Source organism: Meleagris gallopavo, chromosome 22 (genome assembly GCF_000146605.3).
Source record: "Meleagris gallopavo isolate NT-WF06-2002-E0010 breed Aviagen turkey brand Nicholas breeding stock chromosome 22, Turkey_5.1, whole genome shotgun sequence".
NCBI lineage: Eukaryota > Metazoa > Chordata > Aves > Galliformes > Phasianidae > Meleagris > Meleagris gallopavo.
Genome location: NC_015032.2, coordinates 8,559,793 through 8,573,588, shown reverse-complemented (window position 1 = coordinate 8,573,588; position 13,796 = coordinate 8,559,793). Strand labels below are relative to the sequence as shown.

The 13,796-nt window shown below is 42.3% G+C and overlaps 1 protein-coding gene across 1 annotated transcript; it reads right to left on the bottom strand.

Annotated features, from left to right (window-relative positions):
* Positions 1–71: 71 nt before the first annotated feature.
* EPB42 (erythrocyte membrane protein band 4.2) lies at positions 72–8,944 on the bottom strand. The gene is made up of 13 exons (XM_003212006.4): positions 8,857–8,944; positions 6,994–7,179; positions 6,318–6,548; positions 5,729–5,847; positions 5,117–5,239; positions 4,542–4,719; positions 4,023–4,161; positions 3,571–3,674; positions 3,051–3,293; positions 1,979–2,293; positions 1,553–1,710; positions 985–1,118; positions 72–222 (listed from the first exon to the last, which is right to left on the bottom strand). The coding sequence occupies exons 1-13, from the start codon at positions 8,864–8,866 to the stop codon at positions 72–74; spliced, it is 2,091 nt and encodes a 696-aa protein (XP_003212054.2). The 5' UTR covers positions 8,867–8,944.
* Between the last annotated feature and the right edge of the window lie 4,852 nt (positions 8,945–13,796).

Here is a 13,796-nt window from a genome sequence, read left to right as displayed (position 1 = left end):
CACCAAAGGTCAGGACACAGATCATAACCACTCTTGTAAACAGGACAGCAGAATCTGTTCTAAATTAGACATCATGCAGCTGCAACGGTGATACTTTTGTAGCTCTTCAGGTTCTGGATTTGAAGGCATGTAAGGTGTACAGTGAGTCTTCTTGTCCCTGCTTCAGTAGGGGTGAATGAGATATGCAAGTCTTGAGTGCTGTTAGGTTGCACAGAACCCAGCCTGAAAGGTAAGAAAGCATATATAAAGTACACCTCTTTATATTTCTAGTTCCTGGCCCTCGGAGATGCATTTGTGAGGGCATGAATGTGAGGAAGTTTTTCACTCAGAGGGTGGTGATGCACTGGAACAGGTTGCCCAAGGAGATTGTGGATGCCCCATTCCTGGAGGCATTCAAGGCCAGGCTGGATGTGGTCTGGGCAGCCTGGTCTGGTGCTTGGTGACCCTGCCCTGGCAGAGAGGTTGAAACTAGATGATCATTCTGATCGTTTTCAACCCAGGCCATTCTATGATTCTATGATGCCAAAAATAAAATAAAATAGGAATCTATAGGAAAAGTTAAGTGGTGACTGAAACCACCAGAATGGGATTGTGATAAGACCAGCTTTGGGAGGGAAATATGAGGGTTGAGTTCTCCATACAAGTGTCTAAGTTTAATTTGTCCTAATGCAGTTTCTTGAGAGAAATGTTGCTTTTTCATGTTGAGAAGCATATTTGTATTTGGATAACTTGACTAAGTCAGATTTGCTTGGTTCTTCAGCAGAGGATGGGAAGGCCTGTTGAAAGTTCTGTCTCTTTTCTTTTTCAGTGTGAAAATCTTATATATTATCCCTAAGTAAGGGAATGCCTGGGTCTTTCAGCTGTAGTGTTCTCTTCCTACCACGATGCTGTCTGTTCATTCTAGTGGACAGCTTTTCCAGGGCAAGGATTTCTCTGGCTTGCGTTGTGTTTGTTTTTCCATTTAACTGCTCAGTTTGCACTGACCTGTACTTCCTTTGTCTGTAAATGAGCCCTCGCCCTCCAACCACTATCACACACTTCTCCAGGGGTTCAGTGAGAGGATTCAGGAGGCTGATCTTCACTGTGGATGGCTGGTACAGTACCACATTTTCTGGAAACTGTTGAAAGAAAGCAGTGAGCTGAAACTCGGGGGAGGAAAGGCAAACTTCTATGATTAAAGAGAGAGAATTGATTTTTTTGTTGCCAGAGGTCTCAGCCTGAGCTGCCAGTTGCCAGAAGACATAAAGTCCAGCTTTCTTCACCACTGCAGTATTCTTCTGTAGCTTTCTTCTACGTCTTGTGACTTGCAGACTCATGACCATGTTAGGGGTTACCTGGATTTATTTATTCTTGCACATATACAAGGTAAAAATGGGAGAAATACTATATACAGCAGTGCAGTACAACTCCCTTTTCACAAACTCTCATTTTAGTGCTTTGAAAGAAGACAGTATGAGGAAAGCCACTCAGTGTAGCAGAATTTTTCTGCTGCTCAAAACTACAAAAACTCTTTTCTCACCATTGCAATAACAGAATGACAGACCAATCTAACCTCAATAGTCAGAGGCGGATCACAGATGCTTATCTCTTCTTGTGCAAAGTATATGTAGGAGTCCTCATCTCTCACCGTGGCAGTCAGCCTAAGCAGACGGTTCTCTCCCAGCTCTTTTCCATACCATGAGTAAGGCACAAAGACTTGCAGGGTATTAACTGGAATATAGAGTGGTGAAATACAGATAACAATGCAACTGATGTTTTCTTCTTAACCTGCAACAGTGCACTGAAAACTGCATTTAAAAGCCCGAGTGAAAGTGACCCACCTAACATGCTGCAGTTATTTTCCTCTTTCCCTACCAAGGTGATTTGTTTGGATTGCCTACAATTGGCTTTCCAACCAATATTTCTTACTTACAGCTAAGTGCATTTTTCTGAAGTGAGAGGACAGGATGCACTTTTCCAGCCTTAGCAGAGCCCTTACCTTCATTGTTTCTGATGATAAAATTAAACTTTTCCTTCCAAAGTTGCATAATGGGAACACCATTATAATGTAGAGACTGGACTCCAAGTACCAGGTGTGTAGACTTTTCTCTACCACTGTAGTTAAACATTTCAATGGAAAGTGGAATATCTTGTCCCAGTATCAGAGAACTCTTGGACTGGAGGTGGATAAAAAGGTTAACTCGCTCTTCAAGGCCAGGAGGAACAGAGATAATCTCTCTCCTGCTGCTGATTGCCTGAAGTGTCTTTATCTTTCTGTAGACTTTGTCAAGTACTTTTTTTTCTGGAAGAGAACCTGTCGCCAAAAAGAAAAGCACATTTTAATATTCTTTCTTGTTTAGTAGTTGTAAAGCACTACATGCAGAAAGAGTGGAATTATCCCAACTGTATTGGAGACAACTGTTTCTTATAGCAGAGATAAATATCTTGTGCTTTGGTTGAAGTGGACCAAGAATTTCAGCTGCGAGGAAATTGGATGTGTCTGAAAAGATTTCTCATAGTTTTTGAGCACTTTGGTGCTAATAAATGTCAGAGTAAGAAAAGATTTTCTCTTTGTAACTGTAGCTATGGAGTGGTACTGTGTTGTCTTGTGATGGACTGCAATCAAGAGGCAGTATGCCATAGAAAAAGATGAGATGGTAGGGCTGTGTCAGGTAAACAGAGCACAGTAATAGATTCTGAAGAGCTGCTATTTGAGGGACGGATTTAGACAATGTCTAGGAGCACAGCGGCCCTTCTCAGAAAGTTGGAGTATGAAATATGCTATAAGGGTAATGGGAGATTAATGTGCAGGTAACAGAAGTCAGAAAGGAGGTTTTTTCAGACAGGAGAGTGCCTGTCCTAGTGAGCTAGTAATTGAGCAGAACGAAACTCGGTTATGACCCATACTTTGGTTCTGTAGACAGCCAAAGACAGATGTTGTTGCCCCATTCAGGAAGGGGAAGTAGTGAGAAGTGGATGTCCCTGCTGATCTGGTATGGCTCTGCTCTAATCATTTACCTTCACTTGTAACATGGTCAGGGAATGTGCTCAAACATTTGTCCACCTCGTACCTTCAGGATATTTGTAGTTGTGTGTGATATCCTCACAGCGTTCACTGCCCACACTCTTGGTGCTGATGTTGTTGCCAGTATACTTTGTGCAGATGAAAGCTGGCTTGAGGATGTCATCTGCCATGTGTATCCAGACCTTGCACTTGGCATTCATGGCAGCAAAGAAGTAGCAGACATCATAATCCACTTCCACATCCCCTTCCTTGATGGCCTGAACAGGAGCTGGCCCACAAAATGAAGGGCCTGAAGAGAAAACATAGCCCAGTTAACGATCAGATGCTTTACCAGGTAGGCCCATGCTTAGTGTAAACATACAGGGAGTGATAGGTTAAATGTCGTGCTGCAATGGATCTTTTAGAGCTCTACAAGCTGCACAAACCAAATAGGTCAATGATGATTTAGTGCATACAGCCCTCAGAGTGCCTCCTTCCCTTTATGCATCCCCTCAGTGGAAGCTGAGGGAGGGATCCCACTGCTTTATTTGCTCCCCTTTTCTCCATCACTCTCTTTAATATTTTACCTTCAATTTTCTTCTGGCAGGTGGCATCCAGTGCCTGCCATCCGCTGTACTCTGGTAACAAGTCTGTTCGAGCCATCCAGCATTCATTCCAAACATGGAAAGTCCTGTGAGAGGCACAACATGTGTTTATAATAAGGCATTGAGCCTTGTGGTACAGGACGCTTTTAGCCAAAGCACAGCTAATTAATACTTCTTTAGAAAAGCCCAGCACATGGGAGCAGCAGTGACCACGGTTTTTGATGTAAGTGGAGGTTCTTCAATGGGATGGGCTGTCCTTTGTGGGAAAAAATTTTTGGTTGCTGGAATTTCTCAAGAACAAGTCATGTAGACTGGATCTTAGCTGTTCTATATCTCATAAACTTCCCTGCAGCTGTTTCCCTTTTTCCCTTTGTCACATCCTAGATCCAGTTATTGTCTCAAACTGTTCCTTGGGCCCTGCCTTGTTTCCTTACCAGACACGGGCACTCTTGTCAGGTGTAAGCAGCGTCCCATCTTCATCATAATACTCGTTCACATTTGGGTTGCTGTTAGTGTTGTGAGCCCATGTGAAGCCTGTGACAACCCTAGTGGGAATTCCCAGGCATCTCAGAACTGTGAAAAAAAGAGCTGTGAATCATTAATGCATCCTGCCCTACAGTGTCCCTGCTGTTATACGTAGAGCCTTTTTTGGTATGAAACTTATTGGAGTGGAGGTGGACCTAGTCTCAGGAAATGGCAGGAGGCACTGTTCCTTCAGGAAGTAAGTTAACACAGGTGCACTCAGTGAATGGTGTGTACTGACGCTCTTAGCCCAAAGGTAGCAGTGCTGAATGTTGATGAGGAAACTGTGAGGATCTGCCTCAAACCTAGAGAGGGTTAATAACCTATGTTATTGGATTCCTGGCTTAACAAAGATTCCAGGTATATGCTAGAAGATTTCCAAACCAAGTAAGGGCTTGATCAACATGCAAGTCTTTAAATGACAACTGTACCTGAGCACATGACTGCAGCAAACACCCAGCACTGCCCGTAGCGAACAGGTTGGCCCTGCAGTGTAACCCACTGCTGGAGAATGGAGCTGCTGCCCAACCACTTGGAAGGAGGTGTCCCATCATAGCATTCTCTGGTCCCAGATTCTGTCAGGATTTTTCTGGACAGATTGCAGTTTATCTTCAGGGAAGGAGGAGACAAAGGTGGATTAAGGAATTAAATCTCCATAATAGGTAAACCATATCCTGTTTGATGGAGCTACTCCCAAGGCAGCTGAAACCATAATAATTTTTTGTGAAAAGCATGAAGGTCATATCTGTGCAGAAGATGATGTGTAAGTCTCCTCTGGGAGTTACCTAGTAAGTGTGCTATTGCTACTAAGAAACTCCTGCAGCACTGGTTGCCTACTGCAGGAATATCAGGAAATGCTGGAAATAGGTAGGAGATGTTGCTTGTAACAGCCCTGGGCAAGCTTATTCTTTGGTGAGTAGTTTTCCAGAAATGGGAAGTATACTAGTTTCCTGTCTGTATTCAATTCTAACCTGCTGGGGTCTGAGCTGCTGGCTTCTCTCCTTACCATGGCAGCAACTGTGCGACAGATGTAAATGGGGTTCTTGCGCTGGGTCTGATCCTTGTCTTGTTGGTAGCCTTCACCTATGTCCAGCAGCCTGAAGCAGATGTCCACAATGCCCACATCAAACTGCAATAAGAAGAGCAGTTCAGGAATTGTGGCCTGAAGATTTTATTTTCTGAAATCCCTGCAAGGGGTTGTAACTGCAGATGCTTGCTCCCTTTCTTGTAATGGTCTTCTTTAAGTGGACTGTGGAGGAGAGCTCTGGGCAGAAATTTGAAGGAGGAGGAGCAGTGCAACTTTGTTGAAATAAGATGGGAACTGCATTAGTATCATACTGCATCTCCTGACAGAGGGAAATTCAGGGTTTTTATTCATAGGGAATAGGCCAGGAAATTAGCTATAATTATGTAAATTGGGTTATGTGACTTCATACAGGCTGTTCTGTACATTCCTAAGAAAAACAGTACAGATAACAAGTACTTTCTTCAAGTACTTCAAGTACTTTCTTCAAGTACTTTCTTCAAAGTACTGGAAATGAATAGCATTCTGTACATGCAGGAAATAGGCATCCTTCCTCTACTGGTTGTAAGAAGGCACAGACATTTCACCTCTTACCTGTCCGAAGTCCCAGGGCTGTGCCAGGATTTCATTTTCAGTCCCCCAGTAGATGACACCATCTTGGTTTAAAATGTACTCCTGCCGCTGCGCCTCATTAGGCAAAAACACTAAATCATCTAGTTCAGAGAACAAAAGAACATCAGGAGGGAAGCATTCAGATGGTTTCAGGCACCCTTGCATCAGCAGACTATATTACACTTAATGTGGTCTGGCGTACTGTCCTGGGAAAATAGGGCAGTGAAGAATTTCACTGCAACTTCTTTTTGAGTGGAGGAACTTTAAAAGATCCCACAGAAGTAGGCTGTTGCACTAAGTAGCTCGTTTACTCTGGTGTCTGTTGACTTTCCTATTTCTAAGAAAAATCAATGATCAGTGGTTCTGACAGCAGAGTGCTCAAGGAACAGGGCAGGAGTGCTGAGGAAAGCCATGTCTTGTACAGCTAGCACTGCTTGAAGCACAGCGCAGGAGCAGATGGAATTACTGGGTGGAATCCTCCTCATCCTCTCTGGTGACACAGTGACAGAGCTCAAAGCTGGTTTTATGAAGTGACTGATCCCAGTCTGCCTTTTTGTTTTAGACTACTTACCTCGACACCAAGGGTTAAAGAGAAGGATGAATTTTCCCAGGAGACAGTAAACCTTGGAGGCATGTAAAAACAGATCATACTGGCCAATGGGAGCATTGGCAGGTGTGTTCACAGAGATGGTCCAGAAATATGGGTGTTGTTCTTCTAGTTTTGCACTCCACTGCTTCTGGTCTCCCAGGCTGGAGACGGGAAACTTAACCTGGGTTCTATCTGCTTTAGAGTACTGTGGTCCTGCAGCAAAAGAGATACATTTTCCAGACATGTATTGCAACCCATCCACTGCATATTTTAGCTACCCTGTCTAAGTCTGGACCCATGGCTCTCTTTCCATGTAGGAGAGTCTTAACCCTTTAGCTTAGCGCTTATCTTAATGCTTCTTTCTTAAAGTATATATATCTTTTTGAGGTTAGTAGTGGACTAAGACCACCTTGTTTGAAAGTGGAATGTGTATTTCATGCAATACAGTTATTGCGCTGCAGCATCTTTTCTGGATAAATGTTTAGCTCTGACCTTGCAGTTCCAGCAGCAGGAGGCTCTACTCTGGTTTAGATAAATTGTGTGCCTGACTTCTAAACCTGTCCAGCTCTGGAGATGCCTACCAGCTCTGAATATGCCTACCAACGCTGTTTTTTATGTGGCTGTTGGACAAGAGCTCTAAAAAGTTTGGTAACGTTACCTGTCTGTACAGAGAGGAAGGTCCTTTTCAGCTGCTTCAGGTAGTTGTGTATTGGAGATGAGAAGCTCACTGTGATAATGAAAGGCTGCCCCCGCCTCACTATAAGCCTTTCAGTGCTGATTTCTTCTGTGTGGTGGTTATTGTTGTTCATTATGATCTTAAGATCACATTTTTTGATGCTCAGACCTGTTGTATGAGGGAAGATAAAATGAGGTTGAGATAGTGAGCTGCTTACACTCTGGCCCTGGGCCTCATCCTAAAGCACACCTATTTGTTTCTCCACTCAGATGGTTCCCTTGCCTGTGAAAGTTCCTGACCAGTAACTGTGAGCTGGGGTTGTCTTGTCTCAGGTGGCTAATGAGCAGCTTTTGCTTATACCTTAGCAATGTTAAGTGAACATGGCTTTGCAGAGCTCTTTCTGCCCAGCAATGGATGTGGAACATACCTGAGCATTCACTGTGACTGCAGTTGGAATCTTGCAGTGTGCACTCAAAGGCACTAATTGAACTCAAAGCAGCTCCACTCCTCGTGGATACATGATTGAAGTTGTGCACATGAGGCAAGGTATCACCTCTTGTATACTTCTAGTTATGTCTGTTAACTAGAGTACTTCTAGTTATGTCTGATGTGCAAAATCAACCAGCAGCTGGTGCAAACTGCTAGCACAGGTCTGGTGTGGCAGTGTGGTCCTGGAACTATACTGGATCACAGCAAATAAAATACTGATTAATCCTTCCTGGCACCGCACTGGTTAGTAACTTCACACCTAAAGGTTTCACAGAGACAGAAAAGCACCTTTTCCTGTCTTCTACACATGCATCATACACCTTGCACATGCCTCTATCCAGTGTCGGGGAGGGGAAAGCTGTCACAGTTGCAGGCTTCCTGTTCTCAAATAATTTCGTGCTCAGTTCCCTTAGTGTGATCATGTACTTGCACTTTTCTTCTGGTTTTGATGGTGTTCTTAATCTTTCCAAACTTTTTGCTGAGAAGCAGATATCATCATGGTTTCTCCTACCCTTGGGATCATCCTGAACTCACTATCTTCAGCTCCCAGTTCATCACTGAGGTCCTTAAACCTGTGAGTTGTAACTGCTGTCCTTTGTGTGACATATCCTGTTACCTACCGGCCCATTTTGACAGGAGTTACTCTTTGTTCCAGTTAAAAAAAAAACAGTAATCCACAAATCATCCCCTTTCTACCTAAAGCCACTGCTCTGGTTCTAAAGTGCCAACTACTTCCATTTTCAGTTTTCGTTGGTTTGCTTTCTCCTGCTGGCTGACTTGCCTAGTCCTCTTTATTGACATCTTTTCACATTGCTGTTGTCCTTTCTGTGTTGGTTGTGGAAGTCCTACTGTACTGTTGGCAGTTACTGCTTCTGGTCTGGCTTTCAAGTCCCTTTATGGCTGTTCCAGTTCACAGCTGTGCGCCATTTAAATTTTATAGAGCCAGCTCAAACAAAGCTTGTGTATTTTCTTCTGTATGCTGAAAATGTCTGGTCTGGCTGTCTTGTAGACTGGTAAGTCATATGCAGTCTGGAAATCTGAGTTGCTTTACTTCCTTTGACTTTTCACAGATCTTATTTTAGCTTTCTTTAGAGTTGCCCAGGACCCTCTCCTTCCTCAAGTGACTAAAACACTTAGTCATCTCTCTGCTTCAACTCTGTAGTTTGGTTTACCTCACCCTCTCCCATCCCTACATTAAGGATAACTCCCTCAGACTTTATACCACTTTCTTGGCTACTGGCTTGTAGGAAGCTCATCTCGTCTCTTCTGGCCTGATGAACACTGTCTTCGGTCAGGAACTTTTTTTTTCCTGACAGACATTATTGCTTGGGTCTAGCAGAGCTGGTTTTCACTTACCTTGGCCCATGGCTCCTGCCCTTGTACGGTGGCAGTCTTCAGCTCCACTTGATCTGGTGGATGATGTCTCCTTCCTTCAGCTTTCTTTAAAAATAATCTACTTGCAAAGTTGTTTGCTTAGTTTCTTTATAAAGGGTGTGTCATGATGTTGTCCCTTCTCCTTCAGCTTATCTTGCTGGTCTGCAGTGCAGAAGTCGAGGGCTCTTATCTGTCGGGCCATGTTAGAGCTGAAAGGGTGACTTTTCTTTGGTATGGCTAAGGTTAAATTCCACAATCAATGTGAAACCTTTAAAAACCTCTTCTTCAAAGAACTGTGTGTTACAGACCCCAGAATAGGAAATGCAAATTTTAGCCTGGCCCTAAACTATGAACAGAATGCACTTCTAAGCATTAGCCTTGAAGAAGAGCAGCTCTCTACTGTAAGGTACTTAGATCCTAAACCCTTCAGTGAGTAAACAGAAAAGTCACTATGGCCAGTGCACTTGTGCCTAATTTAAAAATGTGAAGCCAGTTAAATGAGGAAACTTGTTAAAAGCAAAAACTGTAAAAAGTAGAATTTCTGCAGCGTAATGCAGATTATTCAAAAACATCACACTGAAGGCTTGGACTAAATACATGATCATTCTTAAAGCTTCTATAAGATGGAAGGAACGGAGGTCACTGTACTGGTAAATAATTGGTCAAAAGACAGAAAGTAAGACAGCAATAATAAACTTTTCATAGAGGAACGAGTCGCCAATAGTTTACAGAAGTCCATGATCTTCTACAGGTTCATGAATAATATGGGAAACCAAGAAAAAGGTGGCAAAGAGTGCTCAATTATTCTGAGTAGTAAAGATGATGAAGGTGGCAGCTTTGGAGAAGTTGTAGAGAAATATGCAGATACTGAATGACAAGAACATAAAATAGCAAGCAGAGATTAGTGTAGACACGTGTACAGTGAGAGAAAGAGACCCAACGCTTACAAATGCAACAATGCATTTGGAAGTAGCTGTAGTCATTCCAGAATGAGATTTGGATTTATACTCGATAGCTGCTGCTAAATACAGTCCAGTGAGCTTGCGAATTTTCTTATTATGTGAGTATTAAACTTTACAGTAGCTTATCCGATGCATTTAAGCAAGTAAATACAAAATCTCTTACTTGCAGCATAACCTCAATTCTATGTATTTAAATACAATATAATATATTGTGCACGTATATCATGTATTATATACAATAATATGTAATTGAGGCTGTGCTGTAAATATAGTGATTAATTGTTGTATACATCTACATAACATATAAATGTAGATTCACAGAATTCCAGACTGATTATTGTTGGAAGGGACCTCTGGAGGTCATCTTGTCCAACCCTCCCATCTGAAGCAGGGCCAGGCTGAAGAAACTCTCCAGGACTGTGCCCGGATTACTTTTGGATATCTCCAAAGTGAGAGATTCCACAACTTATTTGGGCAACCTTTTCCATAGCTCAGCTACCTCACAGTAAAAGCATTTTCAGATGTTCAGACAGAACCTCCTTTCTTTTGGTTTGTACTCATTCCCTCTTGTTCAGTCAGTGGATGCCACTGAAAATAGCCTGGTTCAGTCTTCTTTATGTGCTTGCTTGAGGTGTTCATATACATCGAGCCCTCTGTTCTCTGGGCTGAGAAGCCCCAGAGCTCTAAGCCTTTCCTTATACGTGAGTTGTCCCTGTGCCTTCTTTGTTTGGTGGCCCTTTGTTGAACTGTACTTGTAGTCTCATGTCTCTCTTTTACTGGAGAGCCCAGAACCAGACACAGTACTCAGGTTGTTGTCTTATTAGTGCTAAGTAGAGTGGAAGGATCCCTCCATCTGCTGGCAGTGCTCTGCCTAATGCAGCCCAGGATACCATTAGCCTTCTTTGCAGCAAGAGCGCGTTGCTGACTCATGACAAGACTAGACTACTTTGACTTTTATTACTAAACATGGAGGTCACCAGATCTGCAGAAATCAGGAAAGACTCTGTGGACAGTAGGGAGATGTCCAGAAAATAATGTGATTTTTTTATTGTTCACATTTTTTTTTCCTGTATCAACTGTAAATGACTTCAGTGTTAATGTTTTGAACTTTTTATTATAAAGAGCTGTACTCATTGTGTAACTACTGATCCATACTCTTTAAGTGGATGTAAGATTTAAGCCATTGATCACTTCAGACAGACTTTCTTCACTGATCAGTATTTTTTAAATGCACTTCTGCAGAATATGTCTTATTTTGTCTAAACCACTCTCTTGGTTCAGAGATTCAAGCAGGTCATTTCCTCACCAGACTGCAATGGCTGTGTGTACGGATAGTACCATCTCTTGGGCAAACCAGCAACTGCAAGTAGCATTTGCTAAGTAGGATGCACTGATGAACACTTTGTAAACTGTGAAAAGTGGGCTACTTATTGACCCTTTGTGTCTTTCATTACATCAAAGAGGTGCTAGAAAGGAAATCTGTTGAAAGGTTCAATGTATGAGGGCTGCTCCGAAAGTAATGCCTCCTATTTTGCTGGCCCACAATATCAGAATCATTTGTATGGCAGTATAGACTGAGCCTTCCCACCAATGTTCTGTTCCATTTTGTTGCTGTGTGATAGATGGCAGCAGAGGGGCAGTTAGACAGAATGACATCTGGCATGGAAGTGTGAGTGAAGCAATGGGGTGTAACTGAATTCCTCCATGTGGAAACACTTGCACCTACTGACATTCATCAATCCTCGCTGAACATTTGGAGACCAAACAGTGGCAGTGAGCACAGTGAGGTGGTGGGTGGTGCATTTCAGCAGTGGTGACAGTGGCTCACATCTGCTGGTGCAGATTTTTATGAGCGCAACATGCAGGCTCTTGGTCATCACTGGTGAAAATGCACAGTTAATTGTGGTGACTGTGTTGAAAGAGTAAGGTTTTGTAGGATTTGCTCTATCAAATAATATTGTTGTGCTCTTCGTATCTGCTATAGTTTCCATGGAAATAAATAGGAGGCATTACTTTTAGAGTAATACTAAAAGACGTACTAAAGAGACTTCCATAGGCAGTGCTGAAGTGCTTTACTGGCATTCTGTTTAGTGAGAATTTACAGTCTGAGATTAGAACCTGGGATTTTACATCCAAGATCTGAAACAAACATTCAGCAGGAGGAAGTGCTGAGATCTCCTACATGTTAGTTGCCTGTCTCTGTGGTATATCAGATTTTCATGCGTTGTTTTTTCTTGAGACTTGTCAGTTTCATGTGTTAGTTTAAACCAACAGATGCCATTCTTGTCGTATCCAGAGTTTGGTAAAGGCAAGCCCAAGTACTACCAGTATTACCGCTGGTGCTTAAATGGTGCTGCCAGTTTTGTATATTCCAGTAACTGCATAGTCAAGAATCATAGAATGGCCTGGGTTGAAAAGGACCACAATGATCACCTAGTTTCAACCCCCCTGTTATGTGCAGCTGAGTTGAGACTGGTTTGTCTATTTGCTATAAGCAGCCAGCTGTTTGCATGTCTCTATGCAAGCACTTTTAAGTACGTTGATAGATATTTCCAAAGTATGCCTGCAAGTATTTGTGTTCCTTATGTTTTGCTGTTAAATGGTAATAACACCAATGTTTTGAACAACTGTTTTCTTCCGTGCACTCAGTGTAACTGAACTTGGAGCTGCGTATGCAAGTTCTCTGCTGTTACTGATTGCCTGCCTTCGCTGCAACACTTCTTGTTGATAGCAATATCTTCTGTGTCAGGAAATGGAGAAGTGTGCAGTTCTTCAGATACGATGACAGGTGGCTCTATTATATAGGTCTTCTAGAGGTGTTTCCCTAGGATTCTTCAGAAAAGATCAGGCACTTCAGAAAAATAGGTTGTGCTTTATTTTTTAATCTGAACTGTGAAGTGTAAATTCAGTACTGTTTTGACTTACTTTGTCTTGCGAGTTTGCTTTAATGGTGGTTTTTGTATGCTTTTCAAATAGATATTACTTACGTGTTTCTGTCTCCAGAAAGATAAAGTTCCAGTTCATTTTACTGACTAGTTGCTAGCTGTCAATGTTATTTGTTCAGATTTAACATGCGTTATACTTGTGATATGTACCACTGTTTGTAAAACTGCAATTGCAACTAGACCAGCAGCACCCTGCTTTCAACTTCTGAAACTTCAATATCATTATCACCAGCATTAGTATGTTTACCAGCATGTGCAGAAGATCTATGAAACAACTGAGTGAATTCCCTGCTTCATTGTAAGGATTCAGTAACAATCATCATTTGTTCACTTGGAATTAACCAAGTCCAAACCTGCACTACTTTCTAAAATGCAACAGAAGCATAAGCATGTACAACTTGCCAAACTGGATCAGAATGGAGGTTCATCCAATCTAATCTTGTCTCTGCCAGTACATACGTAACGCCAGATGCCTGAGAAGGATGTGCATGAGCCCCACCCCTGCAAGCAAAGCATTATCTTGTACTAATTTCACTTGGAGCTCTTGTTAACAATATTCTTTGTAGTACTCCCCTCCTGTCTGCTTTGCAATCTAACATGTCATTAGTGGAAATCACAGAAACACAAGACGCTGTAATCTCGGATGAGTCGCCTGTTTCTGTGGGATCTCTTTCTGCTCTTGATACAGTTGATGTAACACTCTGCATGATGGGTGACTAAAAATTGCTTTTCAACTGTGCTGAATTTCAATGATTGTTATGTTGTCTGTTTTTTGTCTTGTTTATGACTCTGTGAAGTCTCCTCTAACTTTTTGGTCCTGAGGGATTTAAATGGCTTTATGACATGAGTAGATTTTTGTACAGCAAAAGCACTACTTCTTCTGAAGGACTTCATTCAGGCATTTCTGTGTCCATTACATCCCTGACACGCTCACAGAAATCTAAAAGAAGTGATCCACAGGGCACTTGGAAGTGTGGATTTTTAGAAGTATCCATCCTGCCTGTCTGTTACTGTG

Bases quoted from the DNA above. Each gene is read 5' to 3' on its own strand.
- EPB42 (XM_003212006.4), bottom strand. The intron at 4,162-4,541 runs GTACAGTTGTCA...TTTTTTTCACAG, and splicing joins TGCTGCAGTCATGTGCTCAG to TTCTGAGATGCCTGGGAATT. The intron at 1,119-1,552 runs GTTAGATTGGTC...TTCTTTCAACAG, and splicing joins ATCCGCCTCTGACTATTGAG to TTTCCAGAAAATGTGGTACT.